General features: G+C 44.2%; 1 protein-coding gene across 4 annotated transcripts in view; it reads right to left on the bottom strand.

Annotated features, from left to right (window-relative positions):
- LOC126291817 (luciferin sulfotransferase-like) overlaps positions 1 to 14,028 on the bottom strand; it is a 54,946-nt gene that overhangs the window by 9,824 nt on the left and 31,094 nt on the right. For all 4 annotated transcript variants that reach the window (XM_049985513.1, XM_049985516.1, XM_049985514.1 and 1 more), the window contains exon 5: positions 3,069 to 3,189. In XM_049985513.1, coding sequence (XP_049841470.1) covers positions 3,069 to 3,189 — 121 coding nt within the window. The remainder of the gene's footprint in view (positions 1 to 3,068; positions 3,190 to 14,028) is intronic.

Genomic DNA, 14,028 nt, shown 5'->3' with positions numbered 1-14,028 from the left:
GTCATTGTGATTAATTGACGAATTAAGCATGAAACACACAAATGTGAATATGTACTGGTGACACGTTCGTCTACTTGTAAAACAAACTACAGCTCAGAATACAAAGCACAGAAAAGACTGACACATGTAATTTACAATTTTCAATGCTATAGGGTCCGCAGCTGCGATGACTTTTTTGAAAGATTTCTTGAAGCCTTCAGCTGCCATTCTCTTTATTTCCTGTACGATTGCACAATTTCGGCCTCAGGCCACTTTTAAGTATTTTATGTATGATTATTAGTAGTAGTTTATGACATGTACGTCGTGGCTCCTATGACAGCATGTTACGCCTATAAAATAAATCCGAGATGTTCACGCTATTTTACGAGTACGGTACTCTATATCAGTTTCTAAACGAATATACTTTCTGGAACGACAAACGTCATTGTGCCTTCAATTATGATGTACCTGTTGCTACTTTGGCTTAAAGTGCTTGCTGTAACTGCACTCTGTTCAAAATTCTGTGCATGGGAATATACATATAAGGAGTACCACAAATTCACGATTATTGTTTCACATCGTTCGGTTCATTTTTACAGGATCCCTCAACCACCCTTCCTCCTAGTACTACACCTATTCCACGTACTGCCATTATTGAAAAATATAAAAGTGCGGAAGTTTCGCTCGTGCCCACTGTTTACAATTGATGCTCGGCTGACTGACACCGGGAAAACTCTTGGAATACACAGATAGACTCAACACCAATTGATCCACGCATACATTTTCAAGTGACACAAATATTGTTCTTTATTGAAACTGCATTTGCTATCGCTGTAAACAGGTCGCAGGGATAAAAACGTCAAAAAGCAGGATTGCGTTTACCAAATCCCTTCTTTACAATTGTATGTAATATTTTCAAGCGTATCTAAATCAACTTACATTCCTGTATCCATTAAAGAAAATGGAGAACAAAAAGTACACTAAGATTATATTCTTACGTCAAATATCGTTTACACCGACGAACTGTAATGCTTTTTTAAAAAGTGTGTGGTAATGTATATACAAGAATGTATCAAATACATTAATTACTTCGTGCGGTTCATTTTTAAAGACGTTTCTTCTTCTTTTCCACAACTACCCTTGCCGCAACGGCTACAATTATTCCATCTACTGACATTATTAACAAATTTAAAACTGTGAAAGTTACGCGCTGGTCCCCTGGTCTTTCATTACCTTCTCAAATTAAATGACTAAATAAGCGAGGCGAAGCGAAACGAAACAAGCGATACCGAAGCACAGCATGAAGCCAATTTCACGAGCGAGAGAGTCTCGTATCGAACGAACACAAAACCCAATAAAAGTTTCTTCGACCTTCTATCGTGTATTTTGCACGTGGACAACGCATTGTCCGTGACGTTGCGTTCCGACCTCGAGATGACTGTCTGAGACAGTTGAAACCCACGACTGAAAACCATAAAAGACGTTCCTTTTGGAATTAAAGACTGTTTTAAGAAATGTGGGAGGCGCATTCAGTACTTTTAGAGGACAACAAGATGTAGTTATGTAACAATGAAAGCGCGACGCCCAACTATGTTTACTGCAGTACGGGTCTCGTCGGAACTTATTACTTATGATGCAGAAAAGTATGTAAGATGGAGGAAAAATAAATGAAAAATTATGAAAAGAAGATTGTTTTTCCATCAAATTTAAGTTTAAACCATTAGTAGTGTCCTTATGGGAGAACCCTTCTTTACTATCACTTGTATAAACGTCACATCAGAATGGCTCTCAGTGCCATAAGAATAAGTTATTTATTATTCCGTCATGAGTCGGTCGATTAATGATGATCTCACCCTTCTGTCCTTGCCTTGTGCTAATCTTCCCACCTCTACACACAACACCCTCCACAGCCCATTCCTCATACTCCACTCCGTGTCTGCCCCTTAAACTCTATCTTGTTACTCCCAGCACGAGGTTAAAAATATTCCACACCAGCCACTCACCTTTCAGTTCTTCTTCAATCAGCGCATTTCGTCGCTATTCTCTTTGCTGCTTCTCCATTTCGTACTTCATCTGTAGACTTAACTTACAACATTCTTCTTCCTAAGTGATTCCACATTCTTCTTCAATTTATTTCCGATGGTGTACGTTTCTCTCCCACACAATGCTCTGCTCCAAACATACACTTTCAGGAACTTCTTCCTCACTTTCATACCAAAATGTGTTTTCAGAAAATTACTCTAACTTCTTTTACTACTATGGTCTTTCCTTCGTGAAGGACTACAGTCATTAGAATTTTTTGAAAGAAATTTCCGTCATTCGATTGTTAATTGTTCGTTTATTTTACACAGTCATGATTTCGGCCGTTGGAGCCATTCCCAAGAGCATGTTGAAATGTTAAAATATGTCTGACTGCCTGTGTGACATTTCATTGTCGAAAAACGTTATGAACAAAAGTGATAATCGCTGGTCACAGGAATATTAAATACGCCACACTGTTTGTTAATGGTTCCTCATTGTGCATAAAGTTAGCTGTATTTGTATGTCCCATATGTACTTGTATCCCATACGGCGACAACCGCTCTAGAAGACCAGAAATATGTTGTTTCGACGAGGGCATGTCACAGATAGGCCAGACATATTTTAGCATTTCAACATTCACTTGGTAATGGCAACAAAGGTCGAAATCGTGATGTCAAATAAATGAACAATTAACACTCAAATGACGGAAATTTATTTTAAAAAATCTTTTACTACTGTGTCGCTCACATTTTTTATATTAAGCAACGTGCTACTTTATTTTCAACTGGTCCTCATCACTTTCGTCTACACTTTCTGTATCCTTAAGCAATATCCTGTTCCAATTATGTTCCCCATTTCTTTCAAGAAGTCTTCTAAGGCAACCTTTTATCCAGCAGGAAATTCCTTGTGGTCTCCGAACCTCAACTTTTCTGTCTTCCTCTACCCTTTGCACTTTTATCCCTCTTCCGAAATATTCATTTAGTTCATTCATTAAATAATTACGACTCAGAGAGAACAAACAAGGGGAGTTTTCCTTTATTGAAATGCCTAATAATAATTCCACTTACCAACATTGGCAAGAAACGCTTCGTAATATTCTTCCAGCGGGAGTTTCAGGTCGTACATCAGCCGAATGTGGTAATAAAAGGAGGTGGCAGCATCTTTTGGATTCCGGGCGACGTATATGATCTGTGAAAAAAATAGGCAATTATCATCAGCATTGAAGTCAACCAGCTGATTTAAAATACCAGCTTCGGATTGTTTCTCTACTCTTCAACTCCCTAATTCAGCCCTCTGTGGGAAAAATGTACACTTATTTTTTGTGCGACTCTGATTTCTCTTATTTCATTTTGATCATGTCTCCCTATGTAGTTCGGCGACAAATCAGAATGATGTTGACCGAAATTTGGTGAGGAGATCTCGCAGCAACGAAAAACGTCTTTGTTTTAATGTTTGCCATCCCAACTCGCTTATCATATCCGTAACACTCTCTCCTCTATTTCGCGATAACGCAAAATGGCCTGCCCGTCTTCGAACTTTTTGGATGACAGGCCTAATGTGGGCGGTCTCTGTAGTAGAGCCATCGCATCTAGCTACTGTTCCGCCAGTAAAATGTGGGATTTAGTTCAGCTTTTCCAACTAAAGTTGTTCGTAGTTGTAGTTCCTAGGAACTTGGTCAAATTGACAGCCTTTAAATTTGCTTGATTTATCGTGCAATCGAAATTTAACCATTTCTTCTTGTTCTCATCTAGATGACCTTACACATTTCCTTACTGACGCACGATTTCCAAATTTCGCCCATTCAGATATGGTGTTTAAGTCATTTTGCAATTGGTTTTTCCTTCTGATGACTTTGCATTATACGTAAAAAATGTAAGAGGGATGATTAGATTGTCTGGTTTACCTAGATTAGTACCAGCAGAGCGCCTGTAACACTTCCTTGAGGAAGGCCGCGTATCACTTCTGCTTTACTTGATGAATTTCCGTCGATTACTACGTACAGTGACGTTTCTGAGAGGAAATCTCGGACTGAATCGTGCAGCTGAAAAGATCCTCTACAGGCAAGCAGCTTCATTAGGCGTCTCTTGTGAGAGATCGTGTGAAAAGCCTTCTGAAAATCAAGAAATATTGAATGACTTTGAGATTCCCTGTCGATATCATTCATTACTTCGTATGAATAAAGAGCTAGATATGTTTCATAAGAAAGATGTTTTCTGAATCAGTGCTGACGGTGTCTTAGCTTCGAAGTAATTCATAATTTTCGAGTACAATATATGTTCCAAAATCCTACTGCAAATTTACGTTAGTGATATGGGTCTGGAATTTAGCGGATCACTGCTATTTCCTTTCTTGAGGATCGATGTGAGGTGTGCAACTTGATACGGACCTTTCATCAAGCGAGCGGTTGTATAAGATGATTATGTATTGGGCTGTTGTACCAGCTTACTCAAAAACGAACCTTACTGGGACGCTGTCTTGGTCGGCAGACTTATCTTCATTATGTGCTTTCCTTTGCTACACCAAGGACATATACTTTTAAGTCACTTGTGTTAGCAGTTGCGATTTCTGTAATACACTGGTGTCCTAAATCAAAGCAACGAACCGCTGTTTCTCCGTCTTGTGTCAACAGATGTCAAATGGCTCTGAGCACTATGAGACTTAACATCTGTGGTCATCAGTCCCCTAGAACGTAGAACTACTTAAACCTAACTAACCTAAGGACATCACACACATCCATGCCCGACACAGGATTCGAACCTGCGACCGTAGCGGTCACGCGGTTCCACACTGAAGCGCCTTGAACAGCACGGCCCTACCGGCCGGCCTCAGCAGATGTCCGTAGCATCGTGTTCTGCACGGAAGGCGGCATTCCGGTGCACTGTGGGACGTGACATCAGAAAGAGAGCACCCTTGTTTGGCTGCAAGGGCACTACGGTACCGCCTCAGTACTGCACGGCAAATGGCGTCTAACCATGACAGAAGGGAACGTGTGGAGTGGAGTCGTCAACATGACACTGGACGGTCGAACAGAATGCCGATTTGGTATGGAGAGTGATTTTTGATGGATCCGCACTTGGAGGACACGTGAAGTACAATTTCGGGAGCCAAACATTATGGGAAGAGATCGAGGATCACTAATGGTGGGGGCAGGATTTATGTTGACCACTCTAACACCTCTTTATGAAATTGTGCGGCTGAATCAGCAAGATTTATCTGCTGTCAGGCAACGTGATGAAATCTCGGCGCCTCATATGCGGTTGTTGTGAGATGCTGTGCACCCAGACTTTGTGTTGATGGACGATAATGCTGGACGTCACAGAGCACGCGTGGATGATGTTTTCTTGGAAACGGAAGATGCTGCGCGCATGGCGTGGCCTGCTTATTCTCCCAGGTTGAATCCCACAGAACATGTCTGGGATGCACTACGGAGACGGCGTTCATCCCGTCAGCATCCACCAACCACTTTCCAAGACTTGCGAGTAGCTCTGGAAGAAGAATGGGCGTTGCTGCCTCAGCATGAGATTTATGACGTCATTCACAGCACCCACCGTCGCCGATGACAGGCCTGTATTGCTGCCAGAGGTGGCCATACCCCGTACTGAGCAAATTAAGCAGTTGACGGAATGTGTACGCAAACCCGTTGAGTTGGAAAAAGCGAAGAACGTTTTTGTCTACCGTTGAACGCTTGTTGCAGTTTTACGCTCTGTATTCTACACATTGTCCCTACTTTCTTTATGGTGTTTTGTGGCAAAATAAATGCAGTCTTGCAAAATTTCCGTTTGTTGCTTTAATTTTGGACACCAGTGTTTTTTACTTCGTGTTATTTGGTGAAGGAATTTTGCAAAACTGTGTTTAATACCTCCGCTTTAGTGACACTGTCATCGGTTGTATTACACATTGATTATGCCTTGCCGCTGGTGTACTTTACGTACGACCAGAATGTCTTTGGATTTTATGCCAGATTTCGAGAAGATTTTGATTGTGGAAGCCACTAAAAGCATCTCGCAGTGACGTCCGCGCAAAGTTCCGAGCTTCAGCAAAACATCGCCAGTCTTGGAGATCTTGTGTTCTTTTAAATCTGATATGCCTTTTTCGTTGCTTCTGCAACAGCGTTCTGACCTGTTTTGTGAAACATGGCCGATCAGCACCATCTTTTATTTATTTTGGTGTAAACCTCTCAACTGCCTCGATTACTATTTCTTTGAATTTAAGACACATCACGTCTACACTTTTTTTTTAAATAGATCTGTCTTGCGTTCACTTTGGTGGATTATAAATTTGTGGTTTTTCAGTCTCGCTACAATGATCTCGTCGTCACTGATCGCTGTATCAGTCATGATGCTGCCGTTTTGCTTAAGATTATTTGTTGCTGAAAGGTCAAGTCTGTTTTCGCAGCCATATAGACTTCGACTTGGCTCCTGAACTATCTGCTCAACATAGTTTTCGCATATAAGGTTTGGTACAATTTCTGACGACGTTTCGTACCTAGTACACACTTTTAATATGTATTTTCGCCAACAAATGTGGGGTAGATTGAATTCACCATCAACTATAATTGTATGGGAACGGGAATACCAAAATAGTGATGGAACCCAGGTTTTCTTTGAACAGTTCGACAACTATTACATCTGAGTCGAGGCTTCGGTTAAAGGAACCACTTATTAGATCCTTCGGGCAGTTAAGTATAGCCTCTACTACTACTACTACTACTACTACTACTACTACTGCTACTACGTGATCATGCCCAGTGGACCGCACGCATCCACAAGTTTCCTCCTCCACTGTATTCTGTCCACTGCTGCCATCCGCCTTCCGTCCACATCCATTGACACTTGGTTTAAATCTTCACGGAGTCCATCCCTCCAACACTTCTCGGGTCTCCCTGGAGGTCTCTTTCCTGTAGGTGTGATATCCAGGAGCTTCCGAGGCCATCTGTGATCCTCCATCCGGGCCACATGGCCGGCCAACTGCATTCGTTTGGCTTTGACAGTTCCTGCTATGTTGGGCTGCTGGTATAGTTCCTCAAGCTCTTGGTTCTATCTGATCCTCCATTCCCCTGTATCTGCATCCAGAACCGAACCGAAGATCTTCCGAAGCACATTTCTCTCAAAAACAAGGAGCTTATTGAAGCCCTGTTTCCGGATACTCCATGTCTCACAGCCATATAGAACAACAGGCTGCATCAGGGATTTGTACAGTCGAATCTTGAACTGTCTGGAGAGAGATTTGGACCGAAGCAGTTGTGATAGGCTGTGGTAAGATCGGTTTCCTGCTTTTATTCTGGCACTGATCTTTGCTTACCAAATAACCCTGTGACGAAACGCGCCGCTCTTCTTTGGAACTTCTGTATCTCCTCTGTCAACCCGACATGGTACAGATCCCACACTGATGAGTAATACTCAAGTATAGGCCGAACGAGTGTTTTGTAAGCCACCTCCTTTGTTGATGGAATACATTTTCTAAGGACTCTCGCAATGAAAAAAATGGTTCAAATGGCTCTGAGCACTATGGGACTTACATCTGCGGTCATCAGCCGCTTGGAACTTAGAACTACTTAAACCTAACTAACCGAAGGACACCACACAACACCCAGTCATCACGAGGCAGAGAAATCTCGTAATGAATCTCACCCTGGAACCCACCTTACCAACAATTAATTTTATATGATCATTCCACTTTAAATCGTCCGCACGCATACTCCCAGATATTTTACAGAAGTAACTGTTCCCAGTGTTTGTTCCGCTATCATATAATCATACAATAGAGGATCCTTCTTTCTATGTGTTCACAGTACATTACATTTATCTACGTTAAGGGTCAGTTGCCACTCCCTGCACCAAGTGCCTATCCGCTGCAGATCTTCCTGCATTTTGCTGCAATTTTCTAATGCTGCAACTTCTCTGTATACTACAGCATCATCCGCGAAAAGCCGCATGGAACTTCCGACACTATCTACTAGGTCATTTATATATATTGTGAAAAGCAATGGTCCCATAACACTCCTCTGTGAGTACGCCAGAGGTTACTTTAACGTCTGTAGACGTCTCTCCATTGAGAACAACATGCTGTGTTCTGTTTGCTGAAAACTCTTCAATCCAGCCACACAGCTGGTCTGATATTCCGTATACTCTTACTTCGTTTATCAGGCGACAGTGCGGAACTGTATCGAAAGCCTTCCGGAAGTCAAAAAAACTGAAATGGACTATGAAAAACAGTTTGTCGCATTACTTATTGAACGCCCCTCATAATTCTAACAGGAACAATGACGCCCCCATCAAATGTTTTTAATCTCTGTTTTCTAAAGACTGTTAGGTCAATTGCAAAAGTTTGGCTGAACTTATATCCGGCATTAACCAGCTTTTGGTACTGGAACCATTTGACCCCGGTGATTTCTATGAGCGCTTGTTGCTCTGGTTATTTCCCAACACAGCTATGAGAGTTTACAATATTGATTGCTGCTTTGTGTATCCTCTTCCTGGGTTCGTCCTGTACAGTTTGAAACTGAGCTCCTCCTTCCACTGTCTCAAGCCCCGCCCCTCCAACCAAAAAATCTGCCCATTCGGCTCCACAGTTCCCACTACCCGTGTAGCCACCTCCTGCATGTAGTGGACGCTTGACCTATTAAGCGGAACGCGCATCTCCACCACCCTGTGGCTCAAATCGAGAAGTCTACCATCTGCACAGTCGCAGAATGGACTTAGTCTCTGATTCTAGCCCTCCGCTAGGTCTGCAGACGGTCCTGTCAACGGCGCTACAGATGGTGAGCTCTACATCTCGCAAGCAAGACTGGCAGTGTTTACCATTTCAGCTACCCACCCAAATTCAGCGAAAACCTCTCACAATCCCAATCGATACACATCGTTAGTATCAACATGAACCATCACCTGCAGTTCGCTGCACTCTATGCTCTTCATGGCATCTACAAGCACTCGTTCCACATCTGGTATGCACACAGAGGTCACCCTCCTTCACAGCCATATATATGTCTGAGAGGCCCCACTACGCTCCTGAGCACGCAAGTAGCAATAAAGCACCGCCCATCTGTCAGTGCACAGATCTTGTGGGCTGAGAACTTTTCTCTGGAATGAAACTTCCTGGCAGATTAAAATGTGTGCCCGACCGAGACTCGAACTCGGGACCTTTGCCTTTCGTGGGCAAGTGCTCTACCATCTGAGCCACCGAAGCACGACTCACGCCCGGTCCTCACAGCTTTACTTCTGCCAGTATCTCGTCTCCTACCTTCCAAACTTTACTTTCTCTGTAACATTGGAACATGGCGAATGACTACATCTGGCTCAGAGCCTTTGTCGGTCAGAGATAGCACCCGCAACTTGTCCGCCAGACGAACTGGGGAGGCTCTACGATGGCCCCTGGAAAACCTGTCGCTGCCTGCCACGCCTCGAAACGATCACTCCACAGTACGGGCAGTGCCCCGGCAGTCACAGTAGCGGACCCTCGCGGGACGCGACGGACGTCCCCCGCAGCCTGCGTCCAGCCCCCACGGCGACGGCCGTCCGCACCGGGTTCCAGCTGCGCGACCGAAGCCGGCACCGCCTGGGGCCGTGGGCGGTGGGCCTGCAGGTGAGCTCGCGTCTCAACACGGCAGCCACACTCCCCGTCCGTGCTGAAGTCGGGGCAAGCACGGAGTACGGTGCGGTCAAAACACGCTCTGCTCTGAACTGTTGCTGCCTGGGCATCAGCTGCTGGCCAACTACTTAACGAGTTCTGCAGTTACAACTGACTACTCACTCGAAAACAAATGCCTCGCGCAAAACAAACGGAGCAAATATACACTATGCAGTAATTAAAACGCGGAACTGTGGCTACTGGTAACGTAAATACCACGGAAATTTAAGGTTTTTAACTGAAATCCACATATTAAGTAGAACTATTGTAAGTAGGATGTTTAGGTTTTTAGGTTGGTAACGCCACGTAGCGCTCTATATGAAAATCACTGACTGTGCTGTGTGAAGGCTGTGGTTGGTTTGCATTGCTGGAGTATGTGCTATTGTAGTATTGGGCAGTTGGCTGTTAACAGCGCGTAGCGTTGCGCAGTTGGAGGTGAGCCGCCAGCAGTGGTGGATGTGGGGAAGTGAGATTGCGAAGTTTTGAGACCGGACGATCTGGACGTATGTAGATCAGAAAGAGGAAATTTGTAATATTGGATATCATGAACTGATATACATATATTATGATTTTTGAACACTAGTAAGGTAAATACATTGTTTGTTATCAAAATCTTTCATTTGCTATCTATGCCTATCAGTAGTTACTGCCTTCAGTAGTTAGAATCTTTTATTTAGCTGGCAGTATTGGCGCTCGCTGTATTGCAGCAGTTCGAGTAACGAAGATTTTTGTGAGGTAAGTGATTCATGAAACGTATAGGTTATTGTTAGCCAGGGTCATTCTTTTGTAGGGATTTTTGAAAGTCAGATTGCGTTGCGCTAAAAATATTGCTTGCCAGTTTAGTGTTGATCAGAATAAGTAAAGACAGATACGTCTGAGTACGTTCAGTCTTGCTCAGCTGTTTGAAAATCAAATAACGTAAGCGGTTTATCAGCACAGTAATTCATTAATTTTTCGAAGGGGATGTGTTTCACTATAAGTGCCTACTTGATCCTATGAGCTCATGACAACTCACAAACGAACGCAGTGCTCCCAACTGTTGCTAGCTTGGCGAGCTGCTGAATATGTCGCTTCGCAACTCCCGTACACAAACAAGATGGCCAGAGGATGTCAAAGGCCCGCCTTCCGTAGTTAATGGGGTGATTATATCTGTGTGTCGGACCGTAATATCAACCCTGGGCTTTGAAGGTGAATGGAAGACAGATTTGTTTTCGGAAAGAGTGGTGCACCTCTAATGGAGATGGCACACAACGTAACAGTGCGACCTACTCTGGGGTACCGTCGCAGTGCCTGCTGCCTTTATAGAGTATGCTTGACACCAGACACAAAATGAAATGTGAAATGTGAAATGTGAAATGAAATAAGCGCTGCCGGGGTCGGTACGGCCCACACGAAAGTGTGCGCTGGTGCGAGACTTCCAGCGGGATCAGGACTGTGTACCGGACTGGCACTCGAACCCGGGACCTCAGGGCGGCCCTGGCCAGCGCTCTGCCGGCTGAGCTGCCAAGCACGGCCCGAGGCTCGCTCCCACAGCTCCACTTCCGCCGGTACCTCGTCTCCCGCCTTCCAAAGCAAAGACAAAAATCCGGTGTTCGAGTAGAGTTCCGACACACAGTTTTAATCTGCCAGGGAGTTTCAGAACAGCGCACACTCTCCTGCAGAGTAAAATTAATTCCTGTGTAACAGAGATGCTCGAGGAGCTTAGTTGGGAATCTCTGTAAGAAGGAAAACACAGTTCTGGCGAAACCACCCCACATTTTTCTTCTCTTTGAGGGGCGTTCATCAGTCTTCTGACTCCTGTGCCCGACTCTATATCTCGGAATAGCCCTTGCACCCTACGTCCTCAGCTGTTTGTTGCTCGTAATCCAACCAGAGAAGGCCAGCGCGAATGGTCACACGATTGTCTGATCAGGGGGAGGCTATAACAGAGACGCTGAAGGAACCGAACTGGCAGACTGTTGAAAAGAGCCGTAAACTATACCAAGAAAGCCTGCTTGCAAAGTTTCAAGTACCGTCTCAAATAATGACTCTAGCTGTATACTGCAACTCCCTACGTATCGCTAACGTAGGGATATGGAGGACAAGATTAGATTAATATTACAGCACGCTCAGAGAAATTCAAACAATTACTCTTCCCGCGCACCACTCGTGAATTGAACGGGAGGAAACCCTAATAAGTGGAATGTACCCACTGCTATGCACTTCACCGTGGTTTCGAGAACGTACACAACGATGACTGTCCACGCACAGCGAGTTGTCATTTATGGCGGTCCACGAAGCTTGCATTACTCAGAACAGTCCGACACTTTCTTTCCATAATGCCCGCACTAGTGATAAATTCATGCTGTATTCGGAACGCAAGAGTTCGACAGTTCTTTGCGTACGTGTTTCCCGAAGCAACACCGACACGTTGTTAGCTGCATACCTGGGTGAAATCCTCACTCCTGTTGTCTGTCTGTTTGACTATCGATGTAGCTCCTTCTCTCTCTGGCTGTTCGTATAGCAGTATTCTCTAACCCATTACGTTTATCACCGTTATTACAAAGATTGTCATAAACTTATTGTGTACTTGAAAAAAATCAGTAAACACTATAATAAGATATTCAGATCATAACATGACATTGACATCTACTCACACTTCATACTACAGGACAAAAAATATCTGTTCCAGCAAAGATATGTATGAAGGGGACGGAACGAAAAGTTGCCACTCAGAACTAGCAGTGTCTTCATAACGTGCACGTTTCCCTCTATTTCCATGGAGGTTACTCCCTGATGTCTTAACATATCTACTGTCACCCTGTCCCTTCTTCTTGCCACTATTTTTCGTACTTTCTTTCCTTGGCCGTTTCACCAGAGAACCTCCTCATTCCTTACCTTATCACTCCACCTAATATTCGATATTTTTCTGTACCACGAAATCGCCAACGCATCATTTTTCTTCTGCTTCGGTTTTTCTCATGTCATGTTTGGTACTGGTTGGTTTCTCCTACCAGGAACGCCCTTTTTGCCAGCTCCAGTCTGCTTTTCACGCCTTCCTTGCTCCGTCCGTCATGGGTATCTGTGATGTCAAGGTGTGAGAGTCCCTTAACTTCGTCAGCTTCGTGATCCCATGTTCTGATTTAAAGTTTCTCGCTGTTAGCGTTTCTGTTATCATTTCTGTCACTTCTCTGTACTTTCTTCGATTTATTCTCGATCCATATTCCGCAATCATTAAATGGCGCGCAATAATTTCACGTGGCCAACATCCGTCATGGTGTCTTTGATTAAAACATCAGGTACCACGGAGTTACAGGCGAATGCCACCCACAGCATAAGACTGACCCCTCTAGAACGCATCCACGTTACAGTTCACGTTTCGTGCTGCCGTGCCGTGACGGCGTATGCAGACACAACCGCTGACGTGTTGTAACGAGGAAGAGCAGATGATTCGTCAGCATACGCTCACCATTCTTCAACCACATTCTTACCGTGCCCACGTTCGCCGTTTCAGAGACGCTCGCTGCGTTAGCTGGGGCTTAACATTCAGCCCCTTTGTCAACGTGGGTTTCCCACAAAAGTTTCCGCACTGCCCTCTGGTCCGCTAGTGCTTTGTGTTCAGCGGGTCACCTGCCTGCCTGGGCGACAATTTTCGTTGCTTTATCACAAATTGTTTCCCATTTATGATTGGATAACACATTTCAAGCTGTCACCTGTTGCGGCTCTTAGCTCCCTCGAAAATCAGTTTTACGTTGTATGTTCCCCTATTTTTCTGTCAAAGAATCTCGACGGGGGCGACAGCTTTTTAGTCATGCACCTGTCGAGCCCATTTTCGCATAAATATGCGTTGGAGGAAAGTGTGGTACACACACTTCTTTGTCTCGAGCATGGAAGCAATCGCGCTGTGAAGTCCGAGTTCGTGAACTTTTTCAGACTGTCTGTGCGTCTTCGGTGCGTAACGCATGATGTCTGACAGGGCTGTAGACACACAGGGTACGAATATAAACCGCCTGACTGGGTAGAGGTGAACTCTGTGACGTCGATCGTGAATGAGTGAACAACCCTGGCAGAGTCGGAACCTGAAATGTGTTGTGTGGCAGGCTCCTAGTTGAAATATTCCTCACTAGAAATAACCGTGTTGGTACAAAAGTCGAATGAATAAACTCCAAAATGAGGGAAAGACGAATAAAATCGTTAAAAGGCAGCAGGAATCAGTCTCACTGCAACAGCAGTCACAGTTGCATCGCTTTCACTGTGAATCAAATAAAGGAATTTAAGGCTGAACAAGAAGTGCACTGTTTTTGTTCTACTGATTTTTGTTTATTTCGAACAATCTTTCGGCTTTCTGGGCTCCAGTCTTCGGGATGGCCCAATAAGCCGAAAAATAGTTTGAAATAAACAAAAATCAGGAAAGCAAACACA

Source organism: Schistocerca gregaria, chromosome 9, assembly GCF_023897955.1.
Source record: "Schistocerca gregaria isolate iqSchGreg1 chromosome 9, iqSchGreg1.2, whole genome shotgun sequence".
NCBI lineage: Eukaryota > Metazoa > Arthropoda > Insecta > Orthoptera > Acrididae > Schistocerca > Schistocerca gregaria.
Note: the sequence above shows the minus strand (reverse complement) of the source record. Positions and strands in the feature narration are given on the sequence as shown.